The sequence below is a fragment of the Gekko japonicus genome, unplaced genomic scaffold (genome assembly GCF_001447785.1).
Source record: "Gekko japonicus isolate JY-2015 unplaced genomic scaffold, Gekko_japonicus_V1.1 scaffold4073, whole genome shotgun sequence".
NCBI classification, from domain to species: Eukaryota; Metazoa; Chordata; class Lepidosauria; order Squamata; family Gekkonidae; genus Gekko; species Gekko japonicus.
In genome coordinates, this window is record NW_015167167.1 from 41,864 (window position 1) to 56,491 (window position 14,628).

A 14,628-nucleotide genomic window follows, 5' to 3' on the forward strand; every position below is an offset into this window, starting at 1 on the left:
GGCGGCTGGAGACGAGATCACGGCAGAGAGCCCTTGCCTCCGAAGCAACAAACTGGACAGGGATATATAAGCCGGAGCAGTTACATAAGGGTGGGTGAGTAAACAGGAGTTTGGCGTGGGGTTTGTGGCTTCAGATGAGAGGCACTTAAACTCCTGGACGGCCCTCGTGCTTCCTTGACGGGCAAGTCCCTTTGTCTATTGATCGCCTCAAGGAGTCCCTTTGTGCGACCGGCCAGGTCTCTCCCAGGGGCAAGCGAGCGCAACTTGCTTTCATTTCCCCCAGACCTTGTCCGCTTTTGGCAAGGACTCTGAGCGCCTTGAGTTTCAACCCGTGGGATACAAAGACCACGAGTGCTGGCTTCCTGAAAGCCAGCTTGTATCCCACCCACCCCCACCCCCCCGCAAATGGTCCTGCCAAGGAGTGGTCATTCACCAGGCCTTCACAAGAGAGGCCCGGGCCACTTCCATTTTTGCCCCCCCCCAGTAAATTAAAAAATTAAGAAGTGTGAAAACAATTATACAAAGCTAGTACTATTAACTTAACTCAAGTGGTTAAGACGCTGAACTGCAGGCTGTGGAAGGTCGGTAGTTCAGCAGTTCGAGACCCAAGTGTGCCGCATGACGGAGTGAGCTCCCATCTCTAGTTCCAGCTCCTGCCAACCTAGCAGTTCGAAAGCAAGACATTGCAAGTAGATAAATAGGTACCGCTTTGGTGGGAAGGGAACAGCGTTCCATGCACCTTGGTGTTTAGTCATGTCGGCCACATGACCACGGAAACGTCTTCGGACAGCGCTGGCTCTTCGGCTTTGAAACGGAGATGAGCACCGCAGCCCTAGAGTCGGAGTCGACTGGCTTTCGAGCAAGGGAACCTTTACCTTAGTACTATTATATTTTAAATCTTTACATCTAATACGATAAGGGAAAGAAGCTTGTAACGCTTTGTAACAAACGTTCATTTAACAGGTGATTTTCTAGCTTTTTTGGGGTGCAAATTCACCAATTAAACTGGGAAAAGTCTAGTTTTCTTGCAGTGTCATAGTTGATGCTAAGCATAGCAAGGCCCACGCGCTCCTTCTCCCTCTGCTGTTCCCGCTTCTGCCACAGCCACGCCTCCGTAGCCACTCCGGCAGACTCCTCTATGGAAACCAGACCACCGGTTCCCAGACAGGCCAGTTTTGCCGTCTGGGAAGGAGCGCACAAAATGACGGCTGCCGTTTTATCTCCTGGTGGCTGGCCGGCCCCATTATTCCAGGAGGGGAGGGCCCCAGGGTCTGGTGGGGAAAATCCCGCCATAAGCAGGCGGTTTTGGGAAGGCTAATATTTCTGTGACTGAAACTATAACCAAATTAAGAGTTAACATCAAAAGTGTAAATTTGAGGGGGGCCCCAAGAACTTGAGGCCCAGTCCAAATGGCCTTGCTGTGTGTCCCCCCAACCCCAAGGCCCTGGTCACTACTACCAGGGGTTTTTTGGTAGAAAAAGTCCAGCAGGAACTCATTAGCATAATAGGCCACACCCAGCTGCAGAAACTCATTAGCATATTAGGCCACACCCCTGATTGCACCACTCATTAGCATATTAGACCGCATTCCCATGTTACCAGAAGTGTGGTCATCCATCCACACCCACCTTTTGCTGTTTATTCTGTTTACCTTGTTTGTTGTCAAAACCCAGGGCTTTTTTTGGAGCAGGAACTCCTTTACATATTATGCCACACACCCCTAATGTAGCCAATTCTGATGAGTTTCTACTGCTGGGTGTGGCCTGTTATGCTAATGAGTTCCTGCTGGGTGATGCTAACTTGGGAGCCAGCCGGAACTCCATTCCTGTGCGTTACTGCCCAAAAATAGCCCTGACCACTACTGTTCTGGATGGGATTAAATACCAATGACTTTTCTCCATAGTTCCAGCACGGCAGAGCGGTCGTATGAATCCTCTATGCTCTGAGCTTGCAAGGCACCCCATCCTGATTTGGTTTGGATGCTGTGGAGTCTATGGGATATGCTGAAGTTATGGTCACAGTGCGTGGGTGCAAGCCCCAAAATCTTCACTATGCTTCATCATGGAGAGCCAGTTTGGTGTAGCGGTTAAGAGCGTGGACTCCAATCTGGGAGAACCGGGTTTGATTCCACACTCCTCCACATGCAGCTGCTGGTGTGACCTTGGGTCAGTCACAAGTTCTTTCAGAGCTGTTCTCTCAAGGGCCGTTCTCTCAGAGCTCTCTCAGCCCCACCTACCTCACAGGGTGTCTGTTGTGGGGAGGGGGAGGGCAAGGAGATTGTAAGCTGCTCTGAGTCTTCTTCAGGTAGTGAAGGGTGGGGTATAAATCCAATCTCCTCCTCCTCCTCCTATCATCATCGTCATCATTATTATTATAGAACCAGCTTCTTGATGGGCTTCTCTACGTAGGACCAAGTTGCAGTGCCTTTGAAGCACCTCAGGAATAGCGAAACGCATGCGCTCCAGTAGAACACTGAGCCCATTGTTAGGAACAGGAGCTGGAGCGAATCGAGTGGCTTGCTGGCAAACTGAGTTGTTTGTGAAATGGAGTTCTTACCAAGGTGGGGTGGTTCAGGAACAATGATGGCAACGAACCATCGGTCGGTTCTTCCATACAAGGCTGGGAGGTCTTTTCAAGGATGAACTTTGGCTGAGGGTGAATGCGCATTTGATATACGAATCCCCCCAAAGGGGATCTAAAATATCTGCGGTTGGAATGTGCAAACCATACAGCAGGGGTCCTGAACCTTTTTGAGCCTGTGGGCAGCTTTGGAATTCTGACACTGCGTAGTCGGCCACAGCCACAAAATGGCTCCTGCAGGATGTGGAGGGAGCCACAAAATGGCTGCCGCCCCTTCAGTCATCAGAAGATGACTGCCGCCGCCGCCAAAGCAACGTTTTCAAAAATCTGCACAGCTGACTAGATCTCCAATGACAAATCAACCCTTGCTGGGGAAAAGCCCCATCCACTTTCTAAAAACACTTGCCAGACACCAGGAAACGTGTTGGTGGGTGCCCGGGCAACCCAAGGGACACCATGTTGGGGATCCTTGTCCTACAGTATGGTCAGCAACGGGACATCCCTGGGGTGAATAATCTCTCCTGAAAGATGTATTTGTTAACAATTATGTAATGTATTCAATAGCTGCCACTGAATGCATGATGTATGGGAAACATCTAATTGACCTGCCATGTTGAGCTTCGTCCTGGGCTAGGATCCAAATCCATCCAATCGCATTGCTAGCCCAGGAAGCACCTAGCCAATCACTTTACAGCAAGCTCCCTGAGCGGGAACGTCCGTGATTGGTCCTTATATGAATAACCATATTGGTTGGTATTTGTACAGTGGGTGTGGTTACATTAGCCGGGAGACTTTAAAAGCAGGACAACTGCAATGTAATAGCAGAACTGTTCTGTTCTGGCTATCAGATGTTGATCCGTGTTGGAGTTGTGTTCGAGTTGAAGAATAAAGTTGTGTTCTTGCTGAATCACTCTCCGACTTCTTTGTTAAGCGAGTGACTTAACAAATTATGTGCCATGTTCCTTCTGTAGAGCTCAAGGCAGCATATGCAGTGTTCTCAGACAGTCTCGCATCCAGGCACGGACCAGGCCCACTTAACTACAGCATTGATGTTGCGTCATACACTTTAGGCGATACCCTGAGATGTTCTTGCTGGAACACCATGTTAGCCGCTGACTGGGGTTCTACAGGCCCTGTGTTCTGATATCAAAGTGGTTGTACATGAGGAATTTCACATTACCCTTTTTAACACGTTTTGAAGCCGTTTTTGATCCGTCATGAACCGGTATAGGGCTGCCATTTCACACATGGCTTTCCTCTTCCGGTAGAGCTGGATCTGAAGCCGTTTGCCATTTCAGACCACACCGTTTTCCCCCCGCTGTTTTTCACCCGCACGGGCGATCTCTGGCTTTTTTTTAATGTTTGATTTGGAGTGCTATAGTGCTATAACACAACACTCCAGGCATTCCAATGGGGTTGATATAATGTTGTTACGTTATACCGTTATAGCGCTATAGCATTATAAAGCAAACGTTTTAAAAAAAAGCCGGAGATCGCCCGCGTGGGCAAAAAACGGCGGGAAAAAGCGCACCAGAACCTGGAGAGGAAACTGAAGACTACTTGGAAGCGGTTGACAGGTAAAACACTTCAGCCCCGTTTCCTAAGCGGGACAGAAGCGTATGTGTGTGAAATTACAAATATATTCTGGTAGGGAACCGGTTCTAAAACGGTTCTGTCTGAAATGACAGACCAGAAACCGTTTGGGAACCATTCCTGTTCCGGATTATATCGTCTGTCTGAAATTCCTCCATGTCTGTGCGGGAAGGATTTTTATAGCCTGAATGGTTCTGGAAAATCACAATCTCATTTAAAAAGTGCATGGTGTAATCTATAGCAAGCGAGCTTCCTGGCAGGCCCCTTTAAAACAATGGAAATCAGGATGTGGAAGGAGAAGGGTGCATCCAAAGACCTTCTCAGGTGATCACCGCAAGAGTCCAGAGGGGGCGAAGGAAGGCAGGCCCTGCCAGTAATGCTTTTTTCCACCTAAACTTGTTCTAATCCATTTGCTCTCTCACTGTCTCGGTTCCTCTCAAATGACCATCAGATGGAACAGCCAATCCCTTTGTAAATGTGTTCAAATTACCTGGCTCATTTATTAAACTCTCTTGAATATCAATTTATCGTGCCTTGTGGTCGGTTCAAGGATGAAAAATGGGACACATATAGCTCTTCATTCTTGTCACGAGGTTTCTTTTGTGAGGTACATTATTCTATCAGGAGTTCCGGGCACTGTTCTCAACTCTCTGGCAGATGAGTGTTGTCTTGTGGTGTAAACTGAGGTGAATTGGGGGTCACGGCTCCTGGGTTCTAGTGCTAGGAGACAGAGAGGGAAATTTGGTAGAACACGGTATGGTAGGACGTCGGACTCGACCCAAGTACAGGTTCAGTCTCTACTCTGCCATGAAGCCCACCGGGTGACCTAGGACTGCCAGATCCAGGTTTGGGAAACTCCTGGAGATTTAGGTTTGGAGCCTGGGGACCTCAGTAAGGGACAATGCCACGGAGTCTCACCCTCCAAAGCATCCATTACTGATCTCTGTAGTCTGGAGATGAGGTGTAATTCCAGGGGATCCCCTGGTTGCACCTGGAGGCCGGCATCCCCATTTCCTAGGCCTCATTAAGATAGCACACTTACGGAAAAATTGTTTCCGTGGGACTGAGCTCAGTTACAGAAAAACTAAGCAAAACTCCACCTTAAAGACTAACTAATATTTATTCCAGTATAAACTCTCATGACCCAAAGCTCCCTTCTGTTTAATTTTGCGGCGACAGATTAACACAACCTCATAGAATTTACAATTTAGAGACGCCCCACCCCATTTTTTAATAGTGTTATGGAATCACGTATTTGTCGACTTGCCCTAAAATCACATTCCCTTAGCTCTAGGGCAGTGGTGGCGAACCTATGGCACGGGTGCCAGAGGTGGCACTCAGAGCCCTCTCTGTGGGCACGCGTGCCATCGCCCCAGCCAGGCCCAGACCATCATTAAAGTGTCAAATTCTCTGCCAAATTGTTTTAAGTAAACGAAAGCATTTGGGATTGCTTTCCTTACTTTGTTTGGATCATCTTAAGTTAATGTATGAGTTGTTTTTTCTAAAGTAAAACCTCAGTATTCAGGTTAAATTGCCATTTTGGCACTTTGCGATAAATAAGTGGGTTTTGGGTCGCAGTTTGGGCACTCTGTCTCTAAAAGGTTTACCATCACTGCTCTAGGGGGTTAGAAGAGATGTTTTAATTGCTGCTCTCATTAAAGCTGTTTTTAGCCAGTCCTCCTGCAGTTAGCCTTTATCTGCTGAGGACTACATGTTAACAGATACAGATGCAACTGCAGGATCTGCTAGATTAACGGCAAGGGTCCTAGGCCCCCAGAACCGCTGACATGATCTTTCTTAGGGTGTGGTTGGACCACGTGTTTGGAGTACACACATGTTACTGCCTTGATAAGGAGCCCTGCTGGCTATGAGGAACAAATTTTTTTTTAAAGAGCTCGGTTTAATATCTAAATCGGGTTGTGGCATTGACAGTGTTTATCAAACACGATAGGCAGCAACAGTGGTATGGTGCGAACCAGGATGTGAACCAGGAAGTCATGTTATTATGCATAAAAGGGGTGGGACCACTGAAAATTAAAGAATCTAGCCCAGGGTTGCCAGTTCTGGGTTGAGAAAGAGCTGGAGTTTTGGGAAGTGGAGCCGGGGAAGGGCATGGTTTGGGGAGGGGAGGAACTTGAGCAGGGTAGAATGCCATAGAGGCCACCCTCCAAAGCAGCCGATTTCTCCGGGGCTAGATAAGACCAAAAAACCCCCCTCTGGAAACACTATCACCATCAGCAAGGAGCTGTGTATTGCAAATGAAAAACATATAAGATTGTTACCAGCGCTGTTTGTTATTGTCCATTGTGTAAATGATTATGAGTACTGTTTGGAAACAAGGTAGTGCATACATATTTGTTACAGTGGTTCCGATTGCTCTCTTACCAGGGGCTTGAGTAGCACTGAATGCAACTTGAAATAATTAAGATAAAGGTTTTGAATAAGGATATTACATTGGCTCAGTGTTTCCTCTAAGCCTAGTCAGTGTGAGCTAGCTTAGTTTTTTAACCTCCGGCTCACACATTTTTGTCTTAGCCCAGGAAGGAGGGCTCCGGAGCAAACTATGCAGTAGCCAAGTCGCTCGCTCACAGCTTCCATGCCAGTAGCTCACAAAGTAGAATTTTTGCTCACAAGAATCCACAGCTTAGAGGGAGCATTGCATTGGCCATATTAATTGTTGATGGTAATAGTGTTTCCAGGTTGTTGTTGTTTTGTCTTATCTAGCTTATATTGGAAAAATTTCCTGTTATATCTTGATTTTCTCCAGGGCAACAGATCTTGGTCATCCGCGGGAGATCTCCAGGTGCCACCTGGAGGATGTCAACTACCATTTCCAGCCCAAAGGATATAGCAAAAAGTGCCGGGTAGAAAGGGGGGGGGGAACACCTCCTGGGCAATGTTCCCTCTAAGCTGTAGAGTCCTGTGAGCAAAAATTCTACTTTGTGAGCTGCTGGCATTAAAGTTGTGAGCAGGTGATTTGGCTGCTCCATGAATCAGTTTGTTCTGGAGCCATCCCTTCCTGAGCCAAGACAAAAATCTGTGAGCCGGAGGCTAAAAAACTGTGAGCTAGCTCACACTAACTCAGCTTAGAGGGAACACTGCTCCTGGGTGTTATCAAAGACAAACGTCTCACTGTTTAAGAAGCAGGAGTCTGAAATAGAAAACATTTGATTATAATCCTCAAATGCGCATGCGCCTCGATCGGGGCCCGCCGACGGGCTTTACGGTCCGCCTCGGCGGGACGAACGATCCGCGCCTGCGCAGAACCACTCGGAGGACCGGCGGCAACCACGGAGGCGAGCGCGTAAGGCAGAGAGCGCCCGCGCCGCCGCCTCCATCACTTCCGGGTGGCCAAGGAGTTTTGCCGCCGGGTGACGGCGGTGACAGAAACCGGCGGGGAGATGCCGGAGATCGCGATCCGACATGTGGTGTCTGCCAGCAGCTCCGATACGGTGCGCGACGCGGCCGCTCTGCTCGGCCGCTCGTTCTCTCCGGGGGTTTGGGCGGGAGAGACCATTCCACGGGCGGGGGAGGGTGTCTTGGAACTGGCCAGTCGCGTGCGGGGGAGGGGCTTTGATTGGTGGCGCCTGGAAGAGCCCATTCGGTAGGGGTGCGTGTGTGTGGTGTGGTGTGGGAAGTTGGGCTGAGACGGTTCTTCGATGAGGCCATAGGCGAGAGGGGAAGAGACCATGGCGTGTGCGTGTGGGGGGGGGAAGGAAACTGCCCCACAGAAAGGAAGTGAGGAGGTGGAGCAGGTGCGATGGGGTGAGAGAATATGAGGTTGCTGGGATCTGGAGCAGTTCATTTTGCAGGACGTGGGGGGAGGTGCAAGCAAGTAGGGTCCGGAAACTTTGGGCAGAACCATTTCGTGTCCCACCCCTTCTCGTGCTGACTGTTGCATCTCTGTATGAGTCCATGGCCCGGCTTATTCCTGTTCAGCCTGTGCGAGTTGTGGAAATTTCTGCTACCTCTTTGCTTTTGAGCGGAGTCGAATGATTTGCTCCTTCCCAAACGTGCACACGGTTAGCTGATCGTAGAATCATAGTTGGAAGGGAACTCCAGGGTCATCTAGTCCAACCCCCAGCACAATGCAGGAAATTCACAAATATCTCCCTCCACCACCAGCCCCCACACTCCCAGTGACCACTGTTCCACGCCCAGAAGATGACCGAAACACACACACCCCAACCAGTGCTCCCTTTAAGCTGCAGAGTCTTGTGAGCAAAAATTCTGCTTTGTGAGCTCCTGGCATTAAAGTTGTGAGCGAGCCATTTGGCTGCTGCATAAATCCGTTTGCTCTGGAGCCATCCTTCCTGAGCCAAGACAAAAATCTGTGAGCCGGAGAATAAGAAACTGTGAGCTAGCTTACACTAACTCAGCTTAGTGGGAACACTGTCACCCAGGGGTCATTTTGTAGAAAAAGAGGTGCAGGAGCTCATTAGCATATCTCATTAGCATAACTTATTTGCATATACCACACACACCCTGACATCACCGGAAGTGTGTCAGAAGGCAACACCCACCGCTCGGGCTCCACTGGACTGTTTTGGATTGCTAGCTATTTGGGGGGGGGAACGTGTAAATCTGCCCTCACAGAGGAGGGAGAGCTTGTACCTGAATAAAACTTGGTCTTAAAGGTGCCACTGGACTGTTTTGGACCAGGGGATGGGGGGGGGGCCCTGCAGCTTACCTGGCTGCTTTTTGCTCTGACTGAGGGCTGCTGGGAGCAGGGGGTGAAGCACCCCAAGGTAAAAACTGGATGTTGCGTGAGTGAGCCATATGCCAAGTCTTCACCATGTGTGTGCAGTGAGTGGGGTTGGTGCTTTTTTCTAAACTGGTCCTGTATCTGTGCCTTCTAGAACAACCCCAGAGAGGAACACAGCCTGCAGAACTGGATTCAGAAAGCACTAAGAAGCACCATACTAGATAATTATACTGAACCAGGGCACATCATAGAGTTGGTAGGGATCTCCGGGGTCATCGAGTCCAACCCCCTGCACAATGCAGGCACTTCAAAAATACCTTCCCCTCCACATCCCCAGTGACCCCCGTTCCATGCCCAGAAGATAACAAGAAAACCTCCAGGATCCCCCGCCAAACTGGCCTGGAGAAAAACTGCTTCCTGACCCCAAAGTGGTGACCAGTATTTCCCTGGGCGTGTAAGAAAGGGCCACGAGAACTAAGCACTGAGGCAACCTTGCCTGCCCTCCCTCTCATGATGTCGGAGGGATGCTTCTGTGTTGGGTTCCGCTTCTTCTAATCGAGGGGCTCTCCTAGATCCCTTGCAAATAAGCATAGACAGCAGGCTTTTCTGTCTGGTGGTTTAGTGCAGGGGTAAGGCTGAGGCATACTCAGTCCATGTGGCGTGGCACTTGAGAGCACTGTCCTAGGAATGGGGGGATCCGGGTTCAAATCACCGCACCGCTTTGAAGCACGCTTGGTGACCTTGGGGCAGGCGTGCTCTCTCATTTCAGCCTACCTCACAGGGTGGCTGTGAGGGTAGGTTTCAGGAGAGGTGCTCTTGAGATGCTTGGAGGAAGGCGGGGGGGGAAACCCGTCAGAAGAAGAATGGCTGTGGAGGACACGGTGTCTTGAAGCACGAGGCTGTTCCGGGTTTGACGGCTCCTGTCCCTCCGTGCGTTTTTCCTTCCTGTCTCACTTGCCTTCTTCCCCGTGCCCTAGACTCACTGCGCCGAGAATCTGCTCAAGGCCGACACTTACCGCAAATGGAAAGCTGCCCAGCCTGGAGAGAAGCAAGTCTCGGCCATATTACAGGTGAGGTTTTGGTGGTCTCCGGAACCGGCTTCACGCTGGAAATCCACCCGAGATGTCCCGAGGGAGTGTTAACAGTGCTCGGGAGCTGATTCGGTCCGCGATCCCTTCCACGCCACGTGCGTTCCTCGAGTGGAAAGACGTTGCTGTGGAGCGCGCTGGACGGGCGGGTGATCGCTGTGGCTGCGGTGATGGTTGGGGCTTGCGGTTGGCTGTGGCCGTTGACGACCTGGGTCATGTGCGGCACGTACGTGGCAGGGGAAGGGAAACACCTGTAGCTCTGCAGCCCAGTTCTTTAGATCGTAGCAGCCTGATGTCAGGCCCGCCCGACCAGTGTTTCTGCTTGCATCCTGATCGACTGTGGGAGCACGGCTTCCCGAAGGATCTTCTTGTGGACCCTGGGCTCAGCCCTGGTACTTGCTGTAACTCTTGCACCTGCTCTTCCCCTTATGCTATCGATGCTTTCCCCTCTTTTCCTTTCACAAACCTTATGTGTGGAGATCAGCCCGGGAGCTGTTCAACAGGGCCTGAACTCCCACGGCCAGTGTTGCTGGGCTAGCGTCCAGTTTGGCCGTCGCAGTCTCGCTTGTACAGTTCGTGAGACTCGGAAGCCGATTGCTGCCTGCCGGGCCTGTGTTGCCACCTCCCTGAATGTCTAACACTCCCCTTCTTCTCCCGCCCCCAGACAGCAAGCACAGGTTTGTTTTGATCCCTCTGGGCCACCGTCCGTTCTGGATGGGCAACCTGTGTGGCTGGCCGTCGCTCTGCGTGGGGCTGCAGGGATAGCCTCTCGGGTGTCCCACTAATCGTTCTCTCGCCCCGTAGTTTGAGAAGGAGGAGCAGATCCACAGCATCGACATCGGCAACGAGGGCTCTGCGTTCGTGGAAGTGCTGGTCGGCAGCTCGGCCTCCTCCAGCGAGCAGAACTATGAGGTGAGGGGCCGGCTTGGACGGCAATCGCTGTTGTGACTCGGAAACAGGTTCTCCTGTCACGAAAGGCTGCGCTGTCAATTGCGTGACGTCAAAGGCTCCTCTCCTCCAGGAGAGCCAGTTTGGTGTAGCGGTTAGGAGCGCGGTCTCTAATCTGGGAGAACCAGGTTTGATTCCCCACTCCTCCACATGCAGCTGCTGGTGTGACCCTGGGTCAGTTACAAGTTCTCTCAGAGCTGTTCTCTCAAGGGCAGTTCTCAAAAGAGCTCTCTCGGCCCCACCGACCTCACAGGGTGTCTGTTGTGGGGAGGGGAAGGGAAAGGACATTAGAAGCCACTCTGAGACTCCTTCGGGTAGTGAAGGGCAGGGTATAAATCCAATCTCTTCTTCTTGTATTGCATGCCCACGTGAAGCGGCCTTTTGCTGAGTCAGACCTTTGGGCCATCGAGCCAGTATTGCTTGCTCTGACAGGCAGCAGTTCTCCAGGGTCCTACACAATGCTCCCTCTAAGCCGTGGAGTCCTACACAGTGCTCCCTCTAAGCCGTGGAGTCTTGTGAGCACAAATTCTACTTAGTGAGCTGCTGGCGCTAAAGTTGTGAGCGAGCAATTTGGTTGCTGCATAAATTAGTTTGCTCTGGAGCCCTCCTTCCTGAGCTGAGACAAAAATGTGTGAGCCAGAGGCTAAAAAACTGAGCTAGTCCACACTAACTTAGCTTAGAGGGAACACTGGTCCTACGTTGGGGGTCTTTCTCATCACCTACTCGCTGGTTGCTTTTTTACCTGGTAATGCCAGGTACTGAGGTGTTTTGGTTGGTTAGGTTTCATTGTCCTTGAGTGCACACCCCTGTTTGAAGTAGAGCAGACAGCTAGCAACTGCAAGACTGAGACCTGCTGAGGTCTACGTTGCAATATCTGCTGTACCCCTCTTCCCGTTCGCTCCAGGTCCTGCTGGTCACGTCTTCCTTCCTGTCCCCCTCGGAGAGCAAGAGCGGCACCAACCTGAACAGAGTTCGAATGTTTGGACCCGACAAACTGGTGAAGGCCACGGCCGAGAAGAAGTGGGACCGGGTGAAAATCGTCTGCACTCAGCCCTACAACAAGGTTGGTGTCGCTGTGCAAGAGCAGGATAGCATCGAAGGGGGTGGCGGGCAGCATCTGGCGTGGGCTGCTGTGGTTCTTTCTCTGTACAGTAAGTTTCGGGCTGAGTACAGTATCCTTGATAGGGTCACCACCAATGTTCCCTCTAAGCCACGCAGTCTTGTGAGCAAAAATTCTACTTTGTGAGCGACTGGCATTAAAGTTGTGAGCAAGAGATTCGGCTATTGCATAAATCAGTTTGCTCTGGAGCCCTCCTTCCTGAGCCAAGACAAAAATGTGTGAGCCGGAGGCTAAAAAACTGTGAGCTAGCTCACACTAACTCAGCTTAGAGGGAACACTGGTCACCACCTCTCTCAGTTGCTTGTTTATCAAATGAGGTCATGTTGGCAATCTTTCAGGGGGCCCCAGTGTGGAATGCTCTGCCCTCCTCTGGTAGTGGTGGTGGTGCCTCTATATACTCTCCCCCCTTTAGAAAAGCTCCCAAGAATCTGGAATGATGGGCAGGTAATTGTGCCCTCGCTCTTATTTGGCTAATTCACATGGCTGAGATCTGAAGCCACATCAGAGTGAGGGCAAAGCTACCTGCCCTCGCTCCCAAGTCGAGTTGGATAGGAACATGACCACAGAAGGAGAAAGAAAGGCCCAGGAGTCACTGGAAGTGCGGTCACTTGCCCTCTCAAAAATGCTGCCCGATAGTGGAAATGTGAAACGGCTTTCATGAAACTCCCGTTTTGAAATATAACAGAGCTTTCCTGAGACCCACCAAGTCCACCTTAATGAGAAGCAGTCTCTCTACTTGCCCTGGAGACCTGTTTTGTTTCTGTCCATCGACGAGGCGGTGTGAACATTGGTTCCTTTCCTTTGCAGGGTTGCCACTTTCGGGAAAGTCAGGGAAATGAAAATTGGCCGGGGAAAGTCAGGGAAATAGTGATTAAAATATATTCAAGCCAGTGGATTTTTGACCTGCTGCTGCAAGAGCCTGATCTGTTCTTGTGGCAACTGGAATCGAGAAGTAGCTGAACACAAGTAGAACTCAATGGTGCCCTTTCCCGACCCTTTTAGACAGAACGTTTATATACATTTTTGTGTACCTTTAAAACAATAACAAATATGTTCTGTCCTTTGTTAGCCTTCAGAGTTTACTTGAATTGAAATTTGTATCTTGGTGTCATTTTTGGTGCCATTGCAAAACAGATGTTGCTGCAGTTGATGTTGAAAGAAGCTGATATTAAATCTCTTTGACAAATATTTTTGCAGTTGAGACTTGTGTAGTTGTAGAGTGGAACCTTCCCTTGCATTAATGCAATATTTCTTAACTTGTGGTTCTATTTGAATGGTGGTCAGGGAAATTGACAAATGTTGGTCAGGGAAATGAAAAATAAGATTTTAGTGGCAATGGCAACCCTGCTTTGTCTGCAGATGTGCTTTAGAGGAGCTGGGAAAGGGTTTGAAATTTGATAAGGTCACGTTTTGCACTTGGGCTGGTCTCCAGGAAAAGGAGTCCACCGGCTCTTGAGTTGTGTGTTTTTGAGGTACAAAAAGGTAATTAACTCGCAGTGGTATAATCAGGGTGGCTGTTATAATGGAGAGGGGACCCCTAAATCGTTCTGGTAGGTCACAGGAGACTAGGGCTTACAGAAACGACGATTGAGGGGTGATATGATAGAGGTTTATAAAATCATGCCTGGGATAGAGAAGGTGGAGAAAGAAGTACTTTTCTCCCTGTCTCACAATACCGGGACTCATGGTCACTCCATGAAATTGATGAGCAGTAGATTTAGAACAGATAAAAGGAAGTATTTCTTCACCCAAATTGTAATCGGCACGTGGAATTCACTGCGGCAGGAAGTGGTGGCGGCCACAAGCATAGACACCTTCAAGGGATTGGATAAACTTATGGGGCAGAGGTCAATCCGTGGCTATTAGCTACAAGGTATAGGTGGAACACTGTTTCTGGGGCAGTGTTGCTCTGTATTCTTGGTGCTTGGAAGGCAACAGTGGGAGGGCTTCTGGAGTTCTAGACCTGCTGGTGGACCTCCTGATGGCACCTGGGTTTTGGCCACTGTGTGACACAGAGTGTTGGACTGGATGGGCCATTGGCCTGATCCAACATGGCTTCTGCTGTGTTCTTATTTGACATATGAGCAAACGGTTGGGTCCTGGGATGCTTGGGGGGCAAGGTAGGTATATAAATATTTTAAATAAATAAATAGCAGCAGACCCGGAAGGAGTAAGGAAAATAGGTGCATGTGGAATGTGATGATTAGAAAGGCTGGATGTGTTGGGAGGGGGCGGCAAGTCCTTGGAACCGTCCCGACTTTGAAACCAAGCCCATTCCTTCTCTCCACAGTCCTTGGCCTACGGCCTCTCCTTCGTGAGGTTCCACTCTCCTCCCGAAAACAATGAGATCCATTCCAAAACATCGTCCCCGGTGAGTATCCCAATAACTCCGGTGTGGTCCTTTACTCTTCCTCCTCGCCAGAGTACAATTATTTCTGCTTCGTGTTTCTTCCGCCCCAGAACTTGAGGCAGTGGACATCGGGGTTCCTAGACGACCCCCCCCCCCATCCACAGCTTGGCCGGGTCCAGACCCTTTTAGTTTTGGCCAGCTTGCAGGATTTAAGCACCTTCTGAGTGTACTCTACGATTTTAAC

General features: G+C 50.1%; 1 protein-coding gene across 1 annotated transcript in view; it reads left to right on the forward strand.

Moving 5' to 3' along the window:
* Positions 1-7,554: 7,554 nt before the first annotated feature.
* The window catches only part of XRCC1 (X-ray repair complementing defective repair in Chinese hamster cells 1), a 28,364-nt gene continuing 21,290 nt past the window's right edge, over positions 7,555-14,628 (forward strand). The window contains exons 1-5 of the mRNA XM_015413115.1: positions 7,555-7,625; positions 9,856-9,948; positions 10,771-10,878; positions 11,819-11,977; positions 14,325-14,426. Coding sequence (XP_015268601.1) covers positions 7,575-7,625; positions 9,856-9,948; positions 10,771-10,878; positions 11,819-11,977; positions 14,325-14,426 — 513 coding nt within the window. The 5' untranslated portion in view covers positions 7,555-7,574. The remainder of the gene's footprint in view (positions 7,626-9,855; positions 9,949-10,770; positions 10,879-11,818; positions 11,978-14,324; positions 14,427-14,628) is intronic.